This window comes from Drosophila arizonae, chromosome X (assembly GCF_054131065.1).
Source record: "Drosophila arizonae isolate 15081-1271.41 chromosome X, UAZ_ARI_1.0, whole genome shotgun sequence".
Taxonomy (NCBI): Eukaryota; Metazoa; Arthropoda; class Insecta; order Diptera; family Drosophilidae; genus Drosophila; species Drosophila arizonae.
The window spans coordinates 18,292,453-18,313,429 of record NC_142927.1 but is presented as its reverse complement, the minus strand read 5'-3'; the positions used below and the strand labels follow the sequence as shown (position 1 = coordinate 18,313,429).

The following is a 20,977-nucleotide window of genomic DNA, read 5'->3' as shown; positions in this document are numbered from 1 at the left end:
CTTTCTTTGGCTCACTTAGGGTGAAGAACTTGAAATTCCGCTGCGAGGAACAATCGAATCTAAATGACATTTTGCTGCGCATCTCAGCCTTCGGCCTGTTCACCTATTCCGTGTTCAGCATCATCGCCGGCAGCCTGAAGGTGCTGGAGAGCGAGCCCAGCCTGTTGGTGACGACCACGGGCGGCGTCGCCGTCTTCCAGGTCATCTTGCAGCTGCTCTTCATAGCCGATGTATCGCGCCGTCGCGTCCATTTGCCAGAACATGATCGCAGCAAGCCCGGACGCCAGATCGTCACCTTCTTGCTCATCTGCAACGTGGCCATGTTTGCCATCTACACATTCGAAGCTCAAAAAGTATTCGCCAATCCTGTAAGTAGATATGTACGTAAGCGAGACTGAGTTAAGTAAGACGATTAACGCTCTCGTTCGTTCTACTCGTTCTATTTGTTACATGTTATTCGATTCTAGAAATATTGTAGAGCACGTTGTCTTTATATGTTTCTGTTCCCCAATTGGTTATCGATGAGCTGTGCAAGCTTATCGATAACAAAATATCAGTTTTAGCTGCCAGTTAACTCGACTAAGGCTAATTGATTTATGAGAATATCTATTTTAAATCTTGTTCCCCTCAACAGAAACATAGAAAGCGCGATTTATTGAGAAACAGAGCTGTTCCAATTATTTTTTATTATTCAATATATTTTCTATATGTATTTAGTTATGCTGTAAAGTTTACCTATTAACAGCTCTGATTATAATGCATGCTAAAACATCTTTTGTAACATCTTGAATATATGTACTTCCATTCAGAAAATATTCGCACTTAAAATAACGTTGCCAGTTAACATAGATGCAAAGCTATCTTCCAAAAATCCATATCTGAATTGCATATCAATTTTCCATTGTCTTCTACATATCCATGCTTAAATTCCATTTACTTATGGATCTTTAGATGAAAAATAATGATCGAAATATTTAATCATATATCACATTCCAGATAATGCTTTAAAAATGCTTACTTGAATTATTTTAATCTTTGATCTCGGATCTCTAGCCAAAATGTCTCACAAATACGTTTAAATATCCAATTGGAGGGCCACATGTGCAAGACAAGTGTCACGAATGCCCTCCAATTGGAGTCAAGAACCAAAATAAATGCCATGACTGACTTCCAATTGGACGCAAGTACATACATAGATATGTATGATTATGGCTGCATTTGACTGCTTGGCTTCGAACTGTAATTTAATACATACAGGAATATATACATAGATATGTATATGCCATGCAAATAACGGCTAACCGAACGAAATCCTGCTCACTCGCTCTCGCTCTTGCTCTGACCAAAAGACTTCGGTTCTTTTCGTTTTTCTTTTTCGTTGAGCGCCTTAAGCTATGCTCTTCTGACGAACGTCGTGTAGAGAGTGAGAGACACGATTGACGTTCGCAGAGTGAGACTCAGTAATGCACTCAATGCAAACGCTCAACAGTTATTTGTGGGCTATGTATGTATGTGTGTCTTTGCTACAAAAGAATGTAATGTTTTACATAATATTGTTGTCTGTCTATGATCTTTGATTTGTAATTGCTTGCCTGTTGTTATTGTGAATGTACTTATTTAAATGTCTACACATGCATAAATGCCAACTAATTAAACTTTGCTCTCCCAATACACAGGTGCAATTGGATTTCTATGGCTTTGTGCCCTGGTCGATCATTCAGCGCATCACACTGCCCCTCTGCATTTTCCATCGGTTCCACAGTGCCGTGACACTTGCCGAGATCTGGAAGACCACCTACAAGGCGCGTTTGGAGTAAGCTGCTACCAGCTGTTGGAGGGCTGTAGGCAAACCCACAAATGAGAGGTTATTAAATGCACCAAAAACATAAAAACAACAACAATATGAATATGAAAATGAAAGTAAGAGGACAAAATATTAAAAACAAAACAAAAGGAAAGAAAACCAACAAATTATAGCGAACCGAATACTGCGAACAAAAACATTTAAAGTTAGTTTCTTAATGCATATTATATATTTAAAAACAAAAAACATATTTATATATACATATGTATGTATGTTTTAGTACGCGTAAAGGTTAACTAAGTTCAAAGGTAACCAAAAAAAAAACAAAACAAAATAACAAAAAACAGCAACAAATTTACGAGTTGTATCAAAAAAGTGAGCTAAATCCCAAAGGAAGAGATTGGACCATTGTGCGTGGTATACAAAAATAAAAAAATATATAAAAAAAATTAAACCTTAAAACGTACATTGAAATGTTTAAACCTTTATTAATGCTAAATACCAAATGGATTAACAACTAGCAACTATCACATAAAAAACCAAAAATGAAAATGAAAAAAAAAAAAACAAAAACAAAACGAACAAGTATTCTTTGAATGAAATTGAACAAAATTGTTGAAAATTTATTTAGGCATAAAGGGAAAAACATGCTTTGCGAATCGCTTGTTGTTTTATAATTTAACGTATACATACATACATACATAACGTATACATACATACATATAGATATGTGTATTAGACGGGGGCAGAAATATATTTGTGACACTGTTGAAGGAAAGACTCAACAACTCGCACTCAATTGCGGTTCGAGTGAATAATGCTCAAAGTACGTTGAGTGATGCTGAAGCGAAGCCGAACAACTTTTGAGTGAAAGCGAGAGTTCGGGTGTAGATGTGTTAAATGCATCATTTCTCACACGTACACATACACGCGCATACATGCAGCTTCGTCTAGCGAAGTGCGAAGCTTATGCATGCAAAAATTTGAGTGACTGAACGCCTTCAGGATTTGCTTGATTCATTCTCACTCATTTAACTGAAGGCCGTAGAGTGTGAGCGAGAGCGCGTCTGTATGTATGCTGTGAGTGAAGCCAGGCAGCCCTCTATACATACATATGTGTATATGTACGTATGCTTGTATGTATATTATTTTTCCATATCTATTATTATACATACATATATTTGTGACATGTCAGCTGCATGGAAAACTTAAGAACTAAGTCATAGCGTTTACATTTCAAATGCATTTCTGCAAGCAAACCAGATGCAACAATTTTTTTTCTTTTGTCCTTAGTTTAGTGTGAAGCAAATTATAATAATTATATTTATAAAATGTCAGCACATAGTATGTTAATTATTAATTTATGTACATCTATATACATATACATATATGCATATTATTATCTCTCTGTCTTTCTGTTACTCTGCATATTATTTATAATTTACTATTATGTTTAACTGTGTTTGTAATTGATTTATTTTCTCTTGTTTATGGTTTGTTATTTAAGTTTTGCTGCAATTCAATTAAAAATCATGTAAAAATAATGCAAACAAAATTATATATACATATACATATATACATATACATATATAGACATATATGTACAAAAAGGTTGTTTACTTTTCGCGTTGCAATTAACTGAGGTACAGTTGCTTCAAAACATGGTATGTCCTGTAAAATGTGTTTTGGTTGAGCATTTTTGAAATTCATTAAACACTTTTTGTGCTCGGCTCGGCAAAGACAACTAAACAACAGCAACAACAACAACAAAAGCCGACGACAGAACAGCAACAACAACAACAAACTGTGATGAATCATATTGTTTATTGACTTTGAATGCAATTTTTTTATGATTTGCATGGCATCGATTTCTTTTCTGATTCTATTTTAGTTTTTGGGAAACACAAATTTGGAGAAAAAAGAAAAAAAAAACGGAAATTAAATAATAACAAAGAATCAACAAATTACTGCGAAACATGTGCAAGGCATTACAAAGCCAAAAACAAAAACATTTTTAATATTTACATATATATAAATATATATATATATATGTATGGGTATATATATATACATATATATATATATAAAAGTTTATAAATGTCCATTTTTTGATTATTAGTAGTGATGTTAAATGAGTAACAAAACATAAATAAATAGTAATTGTAATAATTGAAACTTGTATGTAAAAGCTACAAAAAAGAAGAAGAGAAAAGGAAAAACCAAAATATTGAAAGCAAGCAAAGAGTTAAAATGTCGCATATGTGTGTGGTTCGTCCGCCCCCCGAACACTTTCTAATTGGAAATCGGCACGCGAGAGAAAGAGAAGGAGAATAACACGTTTACAATTTACAAAGAAGCTAAGAACCATTTTTTGAGGATATGCAACGTATATCTTTAAATATATGTATACTAACCCACCAAATTCAAAGTATTTCAAATGTTTTATATACAATACGAGAACAACGCGAACGAACGAGCGGGATCGAACACGACTCGACGGCCCCGCCCCCTTTTCGAACTCTCTTTCCAAAAAGCAAAGAAACAAAAAAAAAAAACGATAACTACAACTACTTATTAAACATAAAATGGCTCAAAATTGGCAACAAAATATGGTATTACCTTTTGCCAAAGACCAAAACAAAATACAAAAGAAAAATATATATACAAAAAAATATATATTAAAAAAAAGGAATGCATAATATATATATATGTGGAAATACTTCCGACCGATCTGGAGGTATATATCAAATTTTGAGCTGATTTGTTGCATGTTTTTGTTTTTTATGTGTTTGTTTGTTGGCAATTTATATACACTGCCTCATGTCTCTTGTACTGCTCATACGTATATACATATATACGTATATATATATATATATATATATATACATATATAGTTAATGTATAGCTCTATACATGTGGCAAAGCAATCCAATCCTTAGAAGCCAGTGTGAAATGCATCTATTTATACACTCATTGCACTCATCAATAGAGATATATATACACTATATATACCCACATATATATATATATATGTATATATACACATATATGTATGTATATATACATATGTTAAACACAAGCAAGGAAATCTCAAATTCAAATCAAATATAACATGTAGTCAAGTCGTAGGTAGTTTGGTCCACTCTAATCCAACTCTTGCAGTTATGAAAGGATATATACATACATACATACAATGGCGAATCAAATTCAGTTAAACATGTACTTGTGTAGCTTTTAGTAATCGATAAGCCTATATATACATGCATATACATACATATGTATGTGTGTGTAAGCGATAAGGAATGAATGCTGATCCGAGCAGAGCAAAAATCGATGGAAATCATAAATACAAAATACCATACATATATATATATGCATATATACATATATGTATGTATGCATCGTACATATATCTAATTGTTTTTTTCTTAAAGTATTTAGTTTAACATAAGATCATATTTTATGTATTTTTAATAATATTAACAACAAACAAACCAACAAACAACAACAACATTAATTATTGAATGTTTCAACTAAGTTGTATAATTATAAGTGACATTAACAATGAACGCGTCTCTAGACATAATGCAATTATGTAACTCTATCTGCATCTAATCAACAACAACAACAACAACAACAGCAACAGCAATACGATCGCTTCATCGGATATATCCGCACAACTATAACCAACAACAACAACAACCGACAACATCATCCAACAACAACTAAATAAAATTCATGGAAAACTTAACGCACAAGCTAAAGGAAATACGAAGCATATAACAGCAAAAGATCAATAAATACATAGATGAATTATATAAATCATACATCAATATAAATATATATATATATATAGAGATTTATATATATATACATATGAATGTATGTATATATTCCATATACGTGTATACATAAATGCATATAAAGGCGATTTCAGTAACGAAAACTAAAGAAACAATTTCAAATAAATCAATACAAAAGAAAACATAAGTAAATATATATATATATATATATATATATATATATATATATATATATATATATATATATATATATATGTATGTATATATATGTATGTATGCATATATACATACATTCAACATATATATATATATACATATAAATGAAAGCATTAAGCAAAATTTACATGCATTTAATATACATTTTCCCATAACCATTAACATTAAATAAATACATAATTACAAAATAATATTAACAACAACAACATGAACAATTGAGACAATTGAGTATATATGCGAATGCTATAACCCAATCAAGTGTTATAAGCAACTTTTAAATCATTATCGCATTTTAGATACCAAAATTATTTCCAAAACGCGAATTCATTCGCTTCTCACTCAGTCGATGTGAAGTTCTGCCTAGGCTCTTAAGGGTCAAGCAGAGCGCATTGCATACACACACACACACACACACAAACACACACACACACACACACACATGAATTACATACGAACTAAAAGAAATGGCATACAAGTAATTTTAAATTGAATAAAATTAGTATTAAAAATATGTACAACAAATTCTCAAGTTGTTTTCGTATCTCAATGGGATTTAATTGGGTTGCCTAACTAGACAGAGTTTAACACACACATATTGAACTAATCAATGCTTAACATAATAGTATTTCTAAGGCTAAACAGCTGCACACAAATCGAGATTGATTTGCAGGCGTGCGAAACGGTAATCACGGCTGTCCGCATTGCGCACCAGACAGAGCAGCGGCTGTCCCTTGGCACGGATTGGGTCGGCTTTGCGCTCCTGGAGCAGCTGGCGCAATCCATGGACCGTCACGTAGCCGACGCCACAAACGGCCGCCTCCACGAAGCTGAAGCCGGCGCTGCTCACATAGCCAAAGACCTCGCGGCTGCACTGACGCCGCACGCTGTCGTGCGTCTCGGCCGGATCCGTGGGCAGCCAGAGGCTGCACATCTTGGCCGACTGATTGCTGACCAGTGATGCCGTCTTGGCGGGCCGTATGTGCACGCGCCGCGTGCTCGTCTCCTGCAGGCGCCGCTTTTCGCGTACACGACGCGCCCGCAAACGCTTGAGCAGACGTTTGTGGTCCAGGCGCAATTGCTTGCGCAGACGCTCGTTAACATCCGAGAGCAGGGGCTCCGTATGCACCGGCTCCTGATTGTCCTGCTTCAACTGCCGCCAGTGGCGTTTCCAGTCGAGGCTTGAGGGCAGGCAAATCAATGCATTGCTCTCCAGGCTGCCGCGTGTATGCAAGCGCAATGCCACCTGGACGAGACAGTTGTCAGTGGGGCAATCCGGGAAGGGTTCTCGATGGCGCACGCATCCATCCAGGCGCTGCAGCAGGGCGCGATTGCGCATCACATAGAAGCTCTTCGCAGGCGTGGCAGGCGAGAGATTCCAGTCACGCACCAGCGATTGCCATGGTGCCTTAAAGGGACTGACCACCGCCAGCTTGCGGTAGTTGCAGCGCTTGTTGGGCGGCAGACGAAAGTAGCGGGTGCGCCGCTCCAAGGCTGTTCTCGCTGCCTGCTCCAAACCTGGCCAGATGAAACATATCAGAAATATCAGATTACAGAATGCTCACTGAATCTTACCAGCGACAGTATCCGGCAGGTGCTGGTCGACGCCCAGCTCTCTAGCCACGGAGTCGAATTCACGCAGCCCGCCAGGACGGGCGCTCCACATGATAAGCGTCTGCCAGAGTACCATGCCGTAGCGAGCGGGTGCAATCACATCCCAGCCAGCAGCGTAACCCAAGCGTTTGTAGTTCGGCTGCTGCGATCCTGGACGTTGAATGAGCAGCAGTGGCAGCGGCTGCATCTGCTCCTCAAACGCACACGGCTCGCCGGGCACAATGGCGTGCCTTTGCCGCAGTTGATTGTATTGATGGGTCGACATCATTTGCTCGCTGAGCCGCACTCGCAGCTCCGGATCCCATAAATCGCTGAAGGGCGGGCTAGCTGGCGGCATCATCAGCAACTCGACCGACTTGCCTACGGATGACGACAGTTTGGTCGCTTTGGTGCGCTTGCTGGGCCGCTGCAGACGCGGATCGACCACATTGACGCCAAGTATCACATTGGATAGGACTTCGCTGGGCGAGTGCAGCTGCAGGGCAGCCTCGCAGTAATCGGCCTGATCTAGCAGATCGCTGGGCGCATCGAGCAGCTTCTTCGATGTGGATGATTCGGAGCTGTTTTGCCGGCTGGCGCGCAGACTGGCAGCCAGCACGCACTGAGAACGAGGACCGGTTAGACGAAATCGATTGAATTCCTGGTCCAAGACCAGCATCTCCATGCCAGTGTCTTTATTGATATAGCTCCTGTTACGTTCGAACGCCTTGGTGTGTGTGACGAAGCGCGGAGCTTGGTCGTCTGATTCAGCGGGTAATGGAAGCTTCTCCTGTTTTGTGGACTTTAGCTGAAACACTTGAATTAGCTGCGCAAGAGTCGCCTCAACGGCAGCTGGATGCAGCCAAAGCCACAGAGTCCGCTGTGCCTGCGTCTCCGGCTGCTCGGCGGGGCGCCACATGAAGCTGGCGCTCTGCAGAGCACCCGCCGGATACTGGCCATCGGCGAAGAGCTGAATGGTGCCCTCGCGACGTCCACTCAAATATGTGCGCGCTGCAATGCCCAGTCCACAATCTGGACTCGTGAGTCGACCGAAACCGTGGCGTAGCTGGTCAACAGTGCCCAGCATTTGCACGCAGCTATAAAAGGAAATGTCCTGCAGGAGGCAGTGCTCGGCACTAGCGCGATAGCAGGCCCGGTACGTCTTGTCACAGCTGGCATAGGGAAGCCGATAGCCCCAGCGATCGATCATGTGGAAGCGCTTGGCATGCCAAATATGCGTCTCGAGCCAGTTGATCTTGCGCTGCCGTCGAATGTATTCATTCAGCAGATTTTTTGGACGGCGGCGATACTTGCGGGATGGACGCTTGCGATTCACAGGCTGATTGCCCGCTTTGCTCATTTGAGAACTATGGGCGGCACGGTATTTGCGCGGCAGGCGCTTGGGATGGTGGGACATGGCGCGTCGACGCATATGCTTGGGCAGCGTTTGAAAGATGAGCTTACTGCTGGCCGGAAATTGGGCATCCGCGATCATGGATTTGATCTCCTGCAGCACTCCAGATGCATAGTGATAGGTGGCCACATGACTGGGCAGTGTCACATGTCCGCCAAGGCTGGCATCGTATTCAAGCTTTTGCGAGCTCATCACGCAGTTTTTCTTGAACTCTTCTTTGGCATAAGAGAATTAATTACCCATAAATTCAAACAAAACAATTTAAAGCACCGGCACGTGTATCGCTTTGAGATGAGTGATACAGGCGGTGTCGTCTGACCAGCAGTTATCGATATCCATAAATATTGGAAACTATCTGTGCGCACAAGAAACTATCGCTATCGCATGTTCAACTACAAGTCGTTCGAAATATGAATAAATCATAATGATATTAAGATGGAATACAAAAATATAGCCGAGTTGCTGTTAAATAAGGTTTATATAATTTTATTAAGTAATTTCTACAAATTTTACTTCATGCTTTAAACGATTTGAAATTTAACAGTTTATTGTTCAGTGCTGATTTTGTCGTGATAGTTGTTGTGGTATCGATAGTTTTTGTAGTGCATGAATTATTTTTGAAGCCAAGTTTTCACTTGTTTTACTATCGATATAAGATCAACACTCCGAGCTCTTGCTTTGCGGTGAGCCAGCGCCTATTTTAGTGTGTAAAGCGGCTAATAATGCAAAGATGGTGGCCGGTGCAGTGGTCAGAGCTTCTGCTGGTTCTGCTCTTGGTCACTGCCTCACGGGCCGCGTCTGGCCGTCCACCGCATAACACAACGACAGCTAAGCTCAGTCTGCGGAACAACAGCTTCTGCCAGAGTGGCCTCTTTTGGCGGCTTCCCGCTAAAGACACCTGCCCCGGCTCCATACTGCCGTTGCGTGGCACCGTGTACATTCTGTATGATGTGAACATCTCTGAAGGATTCAATCTGCGTCGCGATGTGTACATACGCATGGCGGTCTTTGTCCGTCGCCTGCGACGCCGCAAACGATTTCGTAATGTTCGACTCGTGCTGCCGCCCTGGCCACGGCTCTACCACTGGCACTCACATGGCCTGGACCAGAGCAATCTAATGTGGCGCAACTTTTTCGACTTGGATAGCCTGCGTCGCTATGCGCCGGTCCTCGACTACGACGAATTTGTGGCCGAATACCGTCAATTCGGTATGCCGGCGCCGCCCTACGTGCACGTCTCCCAGGCCTTTCGCCTGACCCACTATGAGATCATGAAGGAGCAGGGCATATTCCGGGACAAGTACGAGCGCATAACCCCAGAGGACTCCAATGGCCGCCGCATCGAAGCGTGCAATGAGAACTCCGTCAGTGGCGGTCCGCTGCTGCAGCAGCGACTCCTACGCTATGACCGCTATCACTGTGTGCGATTCCAGGGCAGCGCTGGCCTGCTGGAGCGCATGCTGCGCGAAGCCATCGATGAGGATACGTCCGGGATTGAGGATGTCGACGACATGCGTGTCTATGCGGTGCTCAGCGCCGAGACCGTGCTCCACGACAATTGGGGCGACGAGCACTTTTGGATGGCGCGGCGCTCGATGCGCTTTTCCAAGTTCCTGAACCAGGTGGCCGCGGACTTTCGTCTGATGGCGCTCAGCACCACGGACACGACGGCCGGCGTGCAGCGACCCGCCATGTGGGAGCTGGAGCGGCCCAAGCGCGATGCACGCGGCGGCGACTACCTGTGCGCCCATCTTCGGCGAGGCGACTTCGTGAGATCGCGGGAATCGACCACGCCCACGCTAAAGGCGGCGGCACAGCAGATAAAGCAGCTGCTGCGCGCATTCAACTTGACCACAGTGTTTGTGGCTAGCGATGCGACGCCATACGAGCTGCTGGAGCTGAAGGAGCTCTTCTATCGATTCCGGTTTGTGCACTTTACGCCGGAATCGAATGTGCAGCGACAGCAGTTGAAGGATGGCGGCGTGGCCATCGTCGATCAGCTAATCTGCGCCTATGCCCGCCACTTTGTGGGCACGTACGAGAGCACGTTCACCTACCGCATCTACGAGGAGCGCGAGATTCTCGGCTTCAGCAAATCGAGCACCTTCAATACATTCTGCAAGGCGTTGGGCGGCAATTGTGCCCGGAATGCCGTCTGGCCCATTGTCTGGAATGACGAGGATGATGAGAGATTTTACTAACTGTATTTTGTTTCGTGCATTTTGTTTTACACAGACAGCATATTACAGCCATTTATTTTTTTTAAGTGTAATAGTTAAGTGTATTTTACATAGGAATATTTTTGAATAATGTGAAACTTCGAACAAACTGCGATGCCATACCAAAAAAAAAGTTAAACTCATTTTAAACGTACATTGCCACTCACACATGTACATACATATATTTTGGATATACAGGGAGAACTGATAAAGGTATGTCATGTACAGTTTATTTTTTTAATGTGTATTATAAGTTATTTTAAACAACTTCACTTTGAATATTTAAATAAACGATATAATACTAGGTGTCACAGAATACCGATAACAGTGTTTTTAGTATTTATTTGGTATTGTATCGCACAAATACCAATAGTACAGATGTATCGATAAGTCCGAAGCAAAATCCAAAGTTTCAGTTCACACAGTCGCACGTGTTTCGTTTTTATTAACTTATTAATTTTACTGTAACCAATACCCGCTGCCAAAATGGGCAAAAAGAACAAAGCTGGCACCAATCTGGGCCGTCAGCTAATTAAAGATCGTTTTGGCCATACGCCACGACGCAAGGTGGACAACGACACAATGGTGCGTAGTAAATTCTTCCACTGTATGCAATTAGCTAATTACATGTCTATGCGTATAAAAACACGCAGCTACACACAACAGAGCTGCAGGATGGCTACGATTGGGGTCGCCTAAATCTGTCGTCCGTAACCGAGGAGTCGTCGTTCAATGCATTTTTACGCACTGCAGAATTGGCGGGCACGGAATTTCAGGCCGAGAAGCTGAACATTACGTTCGTTAATCCAAAGCAGCGTGTGGGTCTACTTAGCAAGACACAGGAGCAGACGATGCACCAAAAGCATGCCGAGCATCGTGATCAGCTGAAAATTCCACGTCGTCCCAAATGGACCAAGGAAATGAGTGCCGAAGATTTGGAGCGTGCCGAAAACGAAGCCTTCCTTAATTGGCGTCGGGATTTAGCACTGCTGCAGGAGAGCGAAGAGATCCTTATGACTCCGTACGAAAAGAATCTCGAATTCTGGCGCCAGCTGTGGCGTGTCGTCGAGCGCTCCGATGTCGTTGTCCAGATTGTGGATGCACGTAATCCGTTGCTATTTCGTAGCGTCGATCTGGAACGCTATGTGAAGGAGGTGGACAGCAACAAAATGAATATGATCTTGGTGAACAAATCAGATTTGCTAACGCTGGAACAGCGACAACACTGGGCACAATATTTCGACTGTGAGGGCATACGCACTGCCTTTTACTCCGCCACCCTGGTGGAGGAGGAGCTAAAGCGGGAAGCTGAGGCTGCCAAGCATGCTGATGAGTCGCCGTCATCAGCGATGGAGCTGAAGCAGCTGCGCGAGGCGGCTGAGGAGATTCAGCAATCACTGGACGTGGTCGAGCACGCACTGGAAGCCATAGAGAGCAAGATGAGAACCACGAGTGAACCGGCAGTAATAACAGAACCCAAGCTGCCCAAGCTGCCCACAGACAAGAACAGCGCACATCTGCTCTCTCGCACAGAGCTCATCGAGTTCTTGCGCCACATCTATAATGGTCCGAGGCACACTGCACAGCATGTCACCATTGGCATGGTGGGCTACCCGAATGTGGGCAAGAGCAGCACGATTAACTCACTGATGACTGTGAAGAAGGTGTCCGTGTCTGCGACGCCCGGCAAGACAAAGCGTTTCCAGACGCTCTTCCTGGACAAGGATATTCTGCTCTGTGATTGTCCCGGCCTGGTGATGCCCAGTTTTGTGCTCACCAAGGCCGACATGTTGCTCAATGGCATATTGCCAATTGATCAAATGCGCGATCATGTGCCCGCCGTGAATTTGCTCTGCGAGCGAATACCTCGTCATGTGCTCGAGGATAAGTACGGCATTGTGATAGCCAAGCCCCTGGAGGGCGAGGATCCGAATCGACCACCATTCGCCGAGGAGCTGTTGCTTGCCTATGGCTGTAAGTAAAACGTGAAATATTGTCTTATGTTTCACAGACTAAATTCAATGAAACATTTCACAGATAATCGCGGCTTCATGACCTCAAATGGCCAGCCAGATCAGGCGCGCTCAGCTCGCTATGTATTGAAGGACTACGTCAATGGCAAGCTGCTGTTTGCACTAGGCCCACCGTCTGTCCTTCAGTCCGAATATCACAAATTTCCGGAGCGTCAACGTAAGCCGGTTGAGGAATCACAGCTGCCCGGACAACAGCAACGAGCCATGCGTGTAAGTTGACAGCTAGATCCGCCGTTCTGGGCCACAACTGAAGTTGCATTTATTCACAGATCGATAAGAGCTCCTCCAAGGAATTAGATCAACAGTTCTTCACCTCCAAGCCAAGCGTTGCCCATGTAAAGGGTCGCACCAACTTTCCACATGTACGCCTGGCAAACGATGGCAACCTCGTCGCTGGCGAGGCGCCCGCCAAGCCCTGGCGCAACGTGAAAAAAGAGCGACGCGAGAAGCTGCGCAAGAAGTTCTCCCACCTGGATGAGCACTAGCTGGAACAGACAGAGAGAAACCACACAAGCACAGTGGTGCTGTTTTTAAATTACCAACTGTTTTTAAATTACTTTTAGTCTAAGAATTAATTTACATGCCGCTCTGACGAATGCCAGCTCCCAGAGATGGCCATTTGCGTGGCTCAACCAAGTGTACATAGATCGACATCTGAATCATTCAAGTAAAGTAACTTAATTTTTTTTTTCCACTGTTTGCAAGATATTAAGTTATGGATTTAAGTGAAAAACAAATTCTAATCAATATATAATTATTTGCAATTTTAATTCTCTGTTTACTTTCATTGTTGCCGAAGATCAGTTCTCAATCTTGCTTTACTATATATACACCTATGCTATATAGAAGCACTCAAGCCGCTCAGCTGCCTGTGAAACACATTCATATCGCCATCTCATGCAACCGGCTCGCGTGTCTTGCCTCTCTCTCTCTGTGCCGCGCATTGGCTCTGCAGGGCTGCACATGCCTTCATTTATAGCATATCAAATATGCAGCTACAGAATTACAAGACGCTCTCCAAACGAGTTTCAATACGCTGTTGTTGTAAATGGAGCACTAGGGACATCAGCTGGCGTTTGTAACCGACAGCAGAGTGAGGCGTTCGATCGGAGTTCATATAGAGAACAATTTGAGCGGTTTTAAAATATGTATTCTTATTAATTTAGTATTATTTATATCTCTTTTTTCATATATATGTATTATTGAAAAGCAATATAGTTACTTTGATTGTGGCATATCTTGGATTTGTAATTGTAATACAGTCGGCTCTCGTTATTTCGAAATTCATGGGACTCTTAAAATATTTCGAACTGTCGAGTGTTTAACCAGATGAGTACGAATTACCGCGTCTGAGCAATGATTTTTAGTTCGAATTACTGAGTGATAACTTTAAATTAATGAGAGGCTCGAAATAACGCAGGTTTGAAATAACAAGAGTCGACTGTATCATATCTTGGATGTAGATTTCTTGATATTCGATTGTATATTTCTTGGATTGAATAGTTTCGATCTAAAAATCTAATTTTGAGATTGAATGAATGAGCTGACTACTCTGAAGTCGGTTAGGAACTAGTATAAGCTATTTAGATTGTATTTGTAATGAATACAAATATTATTATATAAACTATGTAGATTCTTTTCTCAGGCTCTGCCAAAATTGAACTTAAACTTGAAATATAAATACATAATTCAGAAAAACATCTGTTGTGTACAATAATTAAATTTTCCTAACAATGATTTTCCATAGATAATGGGTTCAGGGTATAAAAAAGTACTATAATATATAAATAATCATATATAATAATATATTTCAGCTGAAACTCGCTGAAACTCAGCTGATTTCGTAGTTCAATATAATATATACCCTTAATGTGGAATTCTGAAATCGAGTTTCTTCATATATCATATGGAACTGTGAAATCCAGTTCGATAAATTGGGTTATAGTATAAACAATCCATATTTTTCATAACTAAAAAATTTCAAGCTATAGCTCAAGGTTCAAAAAGTCTTAAAAAGTAATTTAGTTAAGCTGCATTACTATTGCTCCATTAATCGACATGAATTAAAGGGTATTTCTAGGTCGGTGCTGCTCAGAACATTTACCATTCAATAACAAAATACAAAATATGTTCAGCTCTTTTTATGGAATGTGTTGCCGGAGCAAGTTGTTGTTCTTGTGCTTGTTGATTCAGTTGACAAAGAAAGTGGAAAGAGAGAAGCAGCGGGAGAGGGAGAAGGAGAAGCAGAAGAAGAAGTTGCTCTTGCTGCTGCAAAACTGAACTTTGGATCAAGCAACATCAGCGATAGCTGCTGAGCGACCTCCTCGACTTTGCGTCGATGTTGATAACCAGCCACATGTGTGCGTGTGTAGATGTGTGTGTGTCTGTGTGTATGCACATATGTAGCTGCGATCTGTTTGTGCGCTGCGCTTGCCGCACTCAACACTTAGGTGAAGTGAACTAGTCTGTTCTCCAACGTTGCAATGAGTGAAGGTGGAAACGCTGCTCCGGCCACTCCGACGGCCAATTTCAAAACGTTCAGGGAGCTGCGATTGGAGCGTCGCGGTGCGCTCCTGGAGATTCAATTCAATCGGCCGGCGGTGCAGAATGCGCTGCGCCGTCGCACCGTCTACGAGCTGCTGCGCGCCTTGGACGTGGCCAATGCGGACGAGACGGTCAGCCTCGTTGTGCTGACGGGCAATGCAAAGGCGTTCACCTCGGGCAACGACCTCACCGATCTGCTCGCGCTCCAGCGGAAGAGCGGCACCGAGGCACTGGACCTGCACTTTCGCGCCTCGAACTATGTGATGAAGTCGCTGGTGAAGAAGATGCTCAACAATCGCAAGGTCCTGGTGGCCCTGGTCCAGGGCAACTGCATTGGCCTGGGCGTTGTCATCTGCGCGCTGTGCGACATTATCTACGCCACGGAATCGGCCCAGTTCTGGATGCCCTTCTCGCAGCTGGGCCTGTGCGCCGAGGGCGCCACCAGCTGGACGCTGCCCCAGCTGCTGGGCCGCAGCAAGGCAGCGGAGCTGCTGCTGTTCGGCGAGCGGCTGGACGGCAAGGCGGCACTGCAGCACGGCATGATCGCCAGCCTGGTGACCGACGAGCAGGAGTTCTGGAGGCGCATGGAGCAGCATTCCCGACTGCCGGCCGCCTCGTTGCGCAGCTCCAAAAAGCTGCTGCTGCAGCCATGGCGCCAGCAGCTGCTCGACGCCCTGGACGCCGAGTGCGAACAGCTGGAGGCACTGCGTCTCGGCCCCACCTATCGAGCCCAAATAATGGCCTTTGCCAGAAGGAGCAAGCTGTGAATTCCTCTAATTGCCTAGATAATAGGTACACTAAGATAATATTCCTGGTAAACTTTTTTTTTTTTTTCATAATTTTAATGTGTTCAAATAAAAATGTATCAAAGAAACATGGAGAGTGAATACGCATGCGGAAAAGAGAGAGGCAGAGAGAGAGAGAGAGAGAGAGAGAGAGAGAGAGAGAGAGAGAGAGAGAGAGAGAGAGAGAAAGCCTTCAAAGCAGATACATATGCATATAGAAAGAGAAAACAATTGCGAGAGAGGGAGCGAGAACAGGGAGAGTTTTCGAAGCAGAGAAATTGGCTGAGAAAGGAAAAGAGAAAGATGTAGGAAAAATAACAAAGCAGATTAATGATAGACAGAGAGAAGTGTATTGAATTGGAGAATGTGAGACAGAAGGAGAATGAGTAAGGAAGAGAGAGAGTGAGAGTGAGAGTAAGAGAGAGAGAGAGAGAGAGAGAGAGAGAGACAGAGGGAGAGAAATAAATATAGAGACGAAAATATTGACTGGGATTAAGAGAGATAGAGAGTAAGAAAGGTGAGAAACAGAGAATAGAGAATAGTGAATGATGCACAGAGGACGATTTATAAACAAAGAGAGAGAGAGAGAGAGGGAGTGAGAGTGAGAGAGATGGAAAGGCAAGTGAAACAATTGCGAAATACATAAATAGGTTGATAGACAGTGGGAGAGAATAGGAATATGAGAGACACACAATGAGAGGGGGGCAAATAAATAACGTGAAATGCAAAAACAGAGAGAGACACAGCTTGGGAGATAGAGAGAGAGCTGCGGACAACCAGAGCAAGAGAGCCAGCAGCAGTAAAAGAATTAGCGAGATAGGGTAGGGAGAGAGAGAAAGAGAGGGAGAGGTAGTGGGCTAGCATAAAGTAAGATAGAAACGAATTGCATGCAGAAATCCAGTAATCTTGGCCAAACATTCTTAATCAGGTAATCCTAATGTTTGTTTCGTCAAGCAGTCAACTCGACTGATACCATAAACCAGTCCAGACACTCGAAAGCCATATGCAAGTTGTGCATGAGATATCTTTGTATATCTACATATATCGTCTATAGAGTGCTTAGCTGTGCCGTCTGTTTGATATCAAGTTGTCTCTTTCCATTTATCAGTCGAGACTTCGATGCTGCAATCTCTTGCGTTCCATACCATCGCTTCCATTGTTCACTTGATAAAGACTTACCATTATCAGCTCTACAGATTGACTGAGTTAGCATTTTAGTTTAGCTATACTATAGATCAGCTATACTAAAGATTATATACAGTGAGGCCTATGTCGATATGGTACGATCTGCAGCCTGCAGAGACTCCACCTTGAATAAACCCCATACAGACATACATACATATGCCTAGATATTCTATAGATCTATAGATCTATGTTCCGCTCTAGATTGAAGAGAAATCATTTTGCATTTTGATTGAAAGAAAGGAGTTTGTATTTTTATATAATTTCTCAGAATTTGAGCTGTGTTATTGCCGTTGATGCTATAACCATGTTTTTTTTTTTTTTTCATTTTCTTTTTTTTTTTTTTAGTTTTGTTTTTCTTTTCGAATTATTAATATTAAATGTAGTTTTTAAAGTGAAGTGTAAAGGATTTTTGCTCTATGTGTATTCCATTTGTTGCTTTTATGTATGCATCGCCATTCTTAAAAAGCAATTATATATGCATATACATACATATGTATATATATATATGTGTGTGTGTGTGTGTAGATGTATGTGTGTTGGCGAGTTTATTCATTTAAATGATTCAGATAATTTGTTGCTTGCTTAAAATGTTCCTAAGCTTGACCTTTGTTTGTTCGTTTCCTAAGTGGATCTGGCTTAGCTTAAAGCTGTTGGTCAAGCCACTCAGTATATATAGGTATATACATATACATATACTTGTACAAGTGTAAGTGCATTTACTTAGTATAAAGTTGCATTTCTTTTCTTTTGGTTTTGATTTGTTTATTTTTTTTATTTTGCCTTTCTTGGAGATGATCTTTGTTTACTTTTTCAAATTTCTTTGCATATGCAATTTATTGTTGTTCTTTTCTACAATTTTATTTGTTCTTTTTTTTATTTTTTATTTTATATATATATTTTTATTTATTTTTTTTTTTTACTGCTAGTTTCGATAAGAAAATAATTTTGTTTGGATATTAATGCATTTGTTTTCTTTTTTTTTTTTTTTTTTGTTAATTGTTGTTGGCTTTATTATATATATACATATACGTATGTACATATATATACCTAGATTTTCATTTGTTATTGTTATGCTTGAATATGTTTAAACACTTTTCATGTGTAAAGTAAAATTGGTTGTCTAGATTATTCACTAGCGCTCTTCTTCTTACATATTGTTAGAAATTATTAATTATTAATTATTAATTATTAATTATTAGGTATTATTTATATATATATATATATTGTTGTTGCTGTTGTTGTTGTTGTCGTATGCCGCAATTTGTTAATACTTTTCTGTTACATTTTGTTATTTATTTAATTTAATTTTATTTTTATTTATTTATTTATTTTTTTTTTTGCTACAGTTGGCATTTGATGAACTGTTCGATTTTTCTTTAGATTTATTCATAATTTGTTATTTATAGTATTACTAGCTACGCTTTAACAGACAAAAAAAAATTAACAGTTTTATTATATAATGCACCTGCGCTAACTTTAGTGTTCATTTGTTGATCAAAGTGTTTTGTTGTTGTTGTTTTGTTTTTCTTATCTTGTTTATAGTATTTATAAATTTAAATCATTTTGTTGTATTGCTTTATTAATTTACTAGTTGAACTTTTCACCGATGCTTTCTATCGCTTGTTATTGCTTTCCATTGGCATCATCAATGATCGAATCGATCATCGATTATCGATAATTGACTATCGATCATCGATCATCGATGGTCAACTATCGATCATATGTATCGCATATAAACGCTTTTGTTCTTTTCTCACAAAATCTTAAACCCTGCACCCAAAATATCTGAAAGATGTCTGAAGTATATCTATGAAAAGGCAGCATATATATCTATATACATATAAATCGATACACATAATCGATATACATATATCTTCACATTGCCTGGGCAGTATGATTGCGGGTGATGTGTGAGGGGGGCACAGGGTATCCTACATCAGCTGCGGCGGCATGCGTGAGTGCGGTTTATCGTATTCTCTATGTGGTTTAAATTGACGCTGAATGTCCTCTATGCATACCCTGTTATTGCTGTTAGCGGGTGTATAGACGTGTCAGGCTATTGATCAGTTTCGCTTAACTATAAATTATATATTTATATATATATTTATACATATATATCAGTTTATACCTATTATGAGTCCATAAAGCTACTTATTTGCCATCTGCCAGTCTAGTTGCCTTTCATATTGCAAATTCTAGAAGGGATTTTTGTATGTTTTTCTTTTTTAATCATTTCTAACTTCAATTTGTAATATATTTTCGTAATGTAATAAAATATTAAGTTATTTGCCTTTTTGCAATGAAATACGTATTATTAATATTTTGGATGCACTACGGTCTATGAATATATCTTGTGTGTGTGTGTGTGTCTCTGTGTGTGTGTGTGTGTTATTATTTACTTTTCTTGTTACTCTTTGCTTGTCTGGCGAAGCGGCTGTCGTTCAGTTGAGCACAAAAATGAAAGAGACGGAAGAAGGTGAGAAACTGTGCATTGGGTACAGGGTATTCGCTAGGCGAGCACTCGCTTGTCGCACTTTTGTTGTCTGTTGGCCGTTACTGAGGACGGATTAACTACAAAAAATGCAAATGTTATGTTACTTAAGGTAATTAAAAAAGTACATTATCTGATTTGTTTAACTAATTGTTACTCTCCATCGATTACATAAGGTATTGCATATATGTATATATTCCTCTTCATGAATTTCTATTTTTGGTTTTTATTTTTATTTTTTTGTTGTTTTTGTTTTTGTTCTGTTGATTAGGCACGATCTCTCAAGCACCAGTTAGCATTAAGGATAGCGAATCAGGCAGCTCAACCGTAATTCAACTGAGGATTGAGGAAACCGGCCTGACTTAACTACATACATATGTATATACATAGGCTATATATATATGTACATATATATATATGTAGATGCTATAACAATTCTGATTTCGTTTGCATTAATTGTTCATGTATGCCAGATATATCTCTATATATATGTATATATGCATGTATGTATATACTTGTTGTTATCTGTTAAGTTGTTAAGGCAAACGCAAACGCATTTTAATTGTGAATACAAAGTGTCGAACGGTTTTAGCCACCTTCTCTCATTGTGTTCTCTACATAATATAAATGTTGTTAATCTTTAAATATTTCAATAATTCTTAACTCTTATTCAGCTAAGCAAAATGTATATGTCTGTATATATATATATATACATATATATGTATATATGTATTCGCTAATTCATTTTCGATTATTGCTAAAATGTTTTAAACTATTTGCATTGGTTTAGTTTATGATTTTATATTTATTTATGTATATATGTATATATATATTTATTTATTATTATATGTACACATACATATATATATACATATGTATGCATGTATATTTTA

At 40.6% G+C, this 20,977-nt stretch overlaps 5 protein-coding genes across 25 annotated transcripts in view; 4 read left to right on the top strand and 1 right to left on the bottom strand.

The window, feature by feature from the left end:
• OtopLa (proton channel otopetrin-like a) overlaps positions 1–6,345 on the top strand; it is a 30,091-nt gene extending 23,746 nt beyond the window's left edge. For 15 of the 21 annotated variants that reach the window (XM_018014957.2, XM_018014964.2, XM_018014961.2 and 12 more), the window contains 2 exons: positions 20–380; positions 1,677–6,345. In XM_018014957.2, coding sequence (XP_017870446.1) covers positions 20–380; positions 1,677–1,817 — 502 coding nt within the window. In that variant the 3' untranslated portion in view covers positions 1,818–6,345. The remainder of the gene's footprint in view (positions 1–19; positions 381–1,676) is intronic. The other 6 variants (XM_089473237.1, XM_018014970.2, XM_089473236.1 and 3 more) reach the window with 1 other exon arrangement.
• An 8-nt stretch (positions 6,346–6,353) lies between these two features.
• Pop1 (POP1 ribonuclease P/MRP subunit) lies at positions 6,354–9,162 on the bottom strand. Its single transcript, XM_018014976.2, has 2 exons — positions 7,396–9,162; positions 6,354–7,338 (listed from the first exon to the last, which is right to left on the bottom strand). Exons 1-2 carry the CDS (start codon positions 9,017–9,019, stop codon positions 6,458–6,460), a joined length of 2,505 nt encoding a protein of 834 aa, XP_017870465.1. The 5' UTR covers positions 9,020–9,162; the 3' UTR covers positions 6,354–6,457.
• A 284-nt stretch (positions 9,163–9,446) lies between these two features.
• On the top strand, positions 9,447–11,362 carry O-fut2 (O-fucosyltransferase 2). The gene has a single exon (XM_018014992.2). The coding sequence runs from the start codon at positions 9,550–9,552 to the stop codon at positions 11,026–11,028; it is 1,479 nt and encodes a 492-aa protein (XP_017870481.1). The 5' UTR covers positions 9,447–9,549; the 3' UTR covers positions 11,029–11,362.
• Positions 11,363–11,387: 25 nt separating this feature from the next.
• Positions 11,388–13,849, top strand: Ns3 (nucleostemin 3). The gene is made up of 4 exons (XM_018014983.2): positions 11,388–11,631; positions 11,700–13,020; positions 13,084–13,289; positions 13,349–13,849. The coding sequence occupies exons 1-4, from the start codon at positions 11,533–11,535 to the stop codon at positions 13,562–13,564; spliced, it is 1,842 nt and encodes a 613-aa protein (XP_017870472.1). The 5' UTR covers positions 11,388–11,532; the 3' UTR covers positions 13,565–13,849.
• A 1,395-nt stretch (positions 13,850–15,244) lies between these two features.
• On the top strand, positions 15,245–20,636 carry LOC108618822 (enoyl-CoA delta isomerase 2). The gene has a single exon (XM_089473245.1). It carries the CDS (start codon positions 15,563–15,565, stop codon positions 16,388–16,390), a length of 828 nt encoding a protein of 275 aa, XP_089329371.1. The 5' UTR covers positions 15,245–15,562; the 3' UTR covers positions 16,391–20,636.
• Positions 20,637–20,977: the final 341 nt, after the last annotated feature.

What these genes read in the sequence shown, in the direction of transcription:
- Pop1 (XM_018014976.2), bottom strand. Translation starts at nt 9,019, where the DNA reads ATGAGCTCGCAAAAGCTTGAATACGATGCCAGCCTTGGCGGACATGTG. An exon ending in CCTGCCGGATACTGTCGCTG is followed by an intron (nt 7,339 to 7,395) that starts GTAAGATTCAGT and finishes TCATCTGGCCAG; the next exon opens with GTTTGGAGCAGGCAGCGAGA.
- O-fut2 (XM_018014992.2), top strand. Translation starts at nt 9,550, where the DNA reads ATGCAAAGATGGTGGCCGGTGCAGTGGTCAGAGCTTCTGCTGGTTCTG.
- Ns3 (XM_018014983.2), top strand. Translation starts at nt 11,533, where the DNA reads ATGGGCAAAAAGAACAAAGCTGGCACCAATCTGGGCCGTCAGCTAATT. An exon ending in GCTGTTGCTTGCCTATGGCT is followed by an intron (nt 13,021 to 13,083) that starts GTAAGTAAAACG and finishes AACATTTCACAG; the next exon opens with ATAATCGCGGCTTCATGACC. An exon ending in AACAGCAACGAGCCATGCGT is followed by an intron (nt 13,290 to 13,348) that starts GTAAGTTGACAG and finishes ATTTATTCACAG; the next exon opens with ATCGATAAGAGCTCCTCCAA.
- LOC108618822 (XM_089473245.1), top strand. Translation starts at nt 15,563, where the DNA reads ATGAGTGAAGGTGGAAACGCTGCTCCGGCCACTCCGACGGCCAATTTC.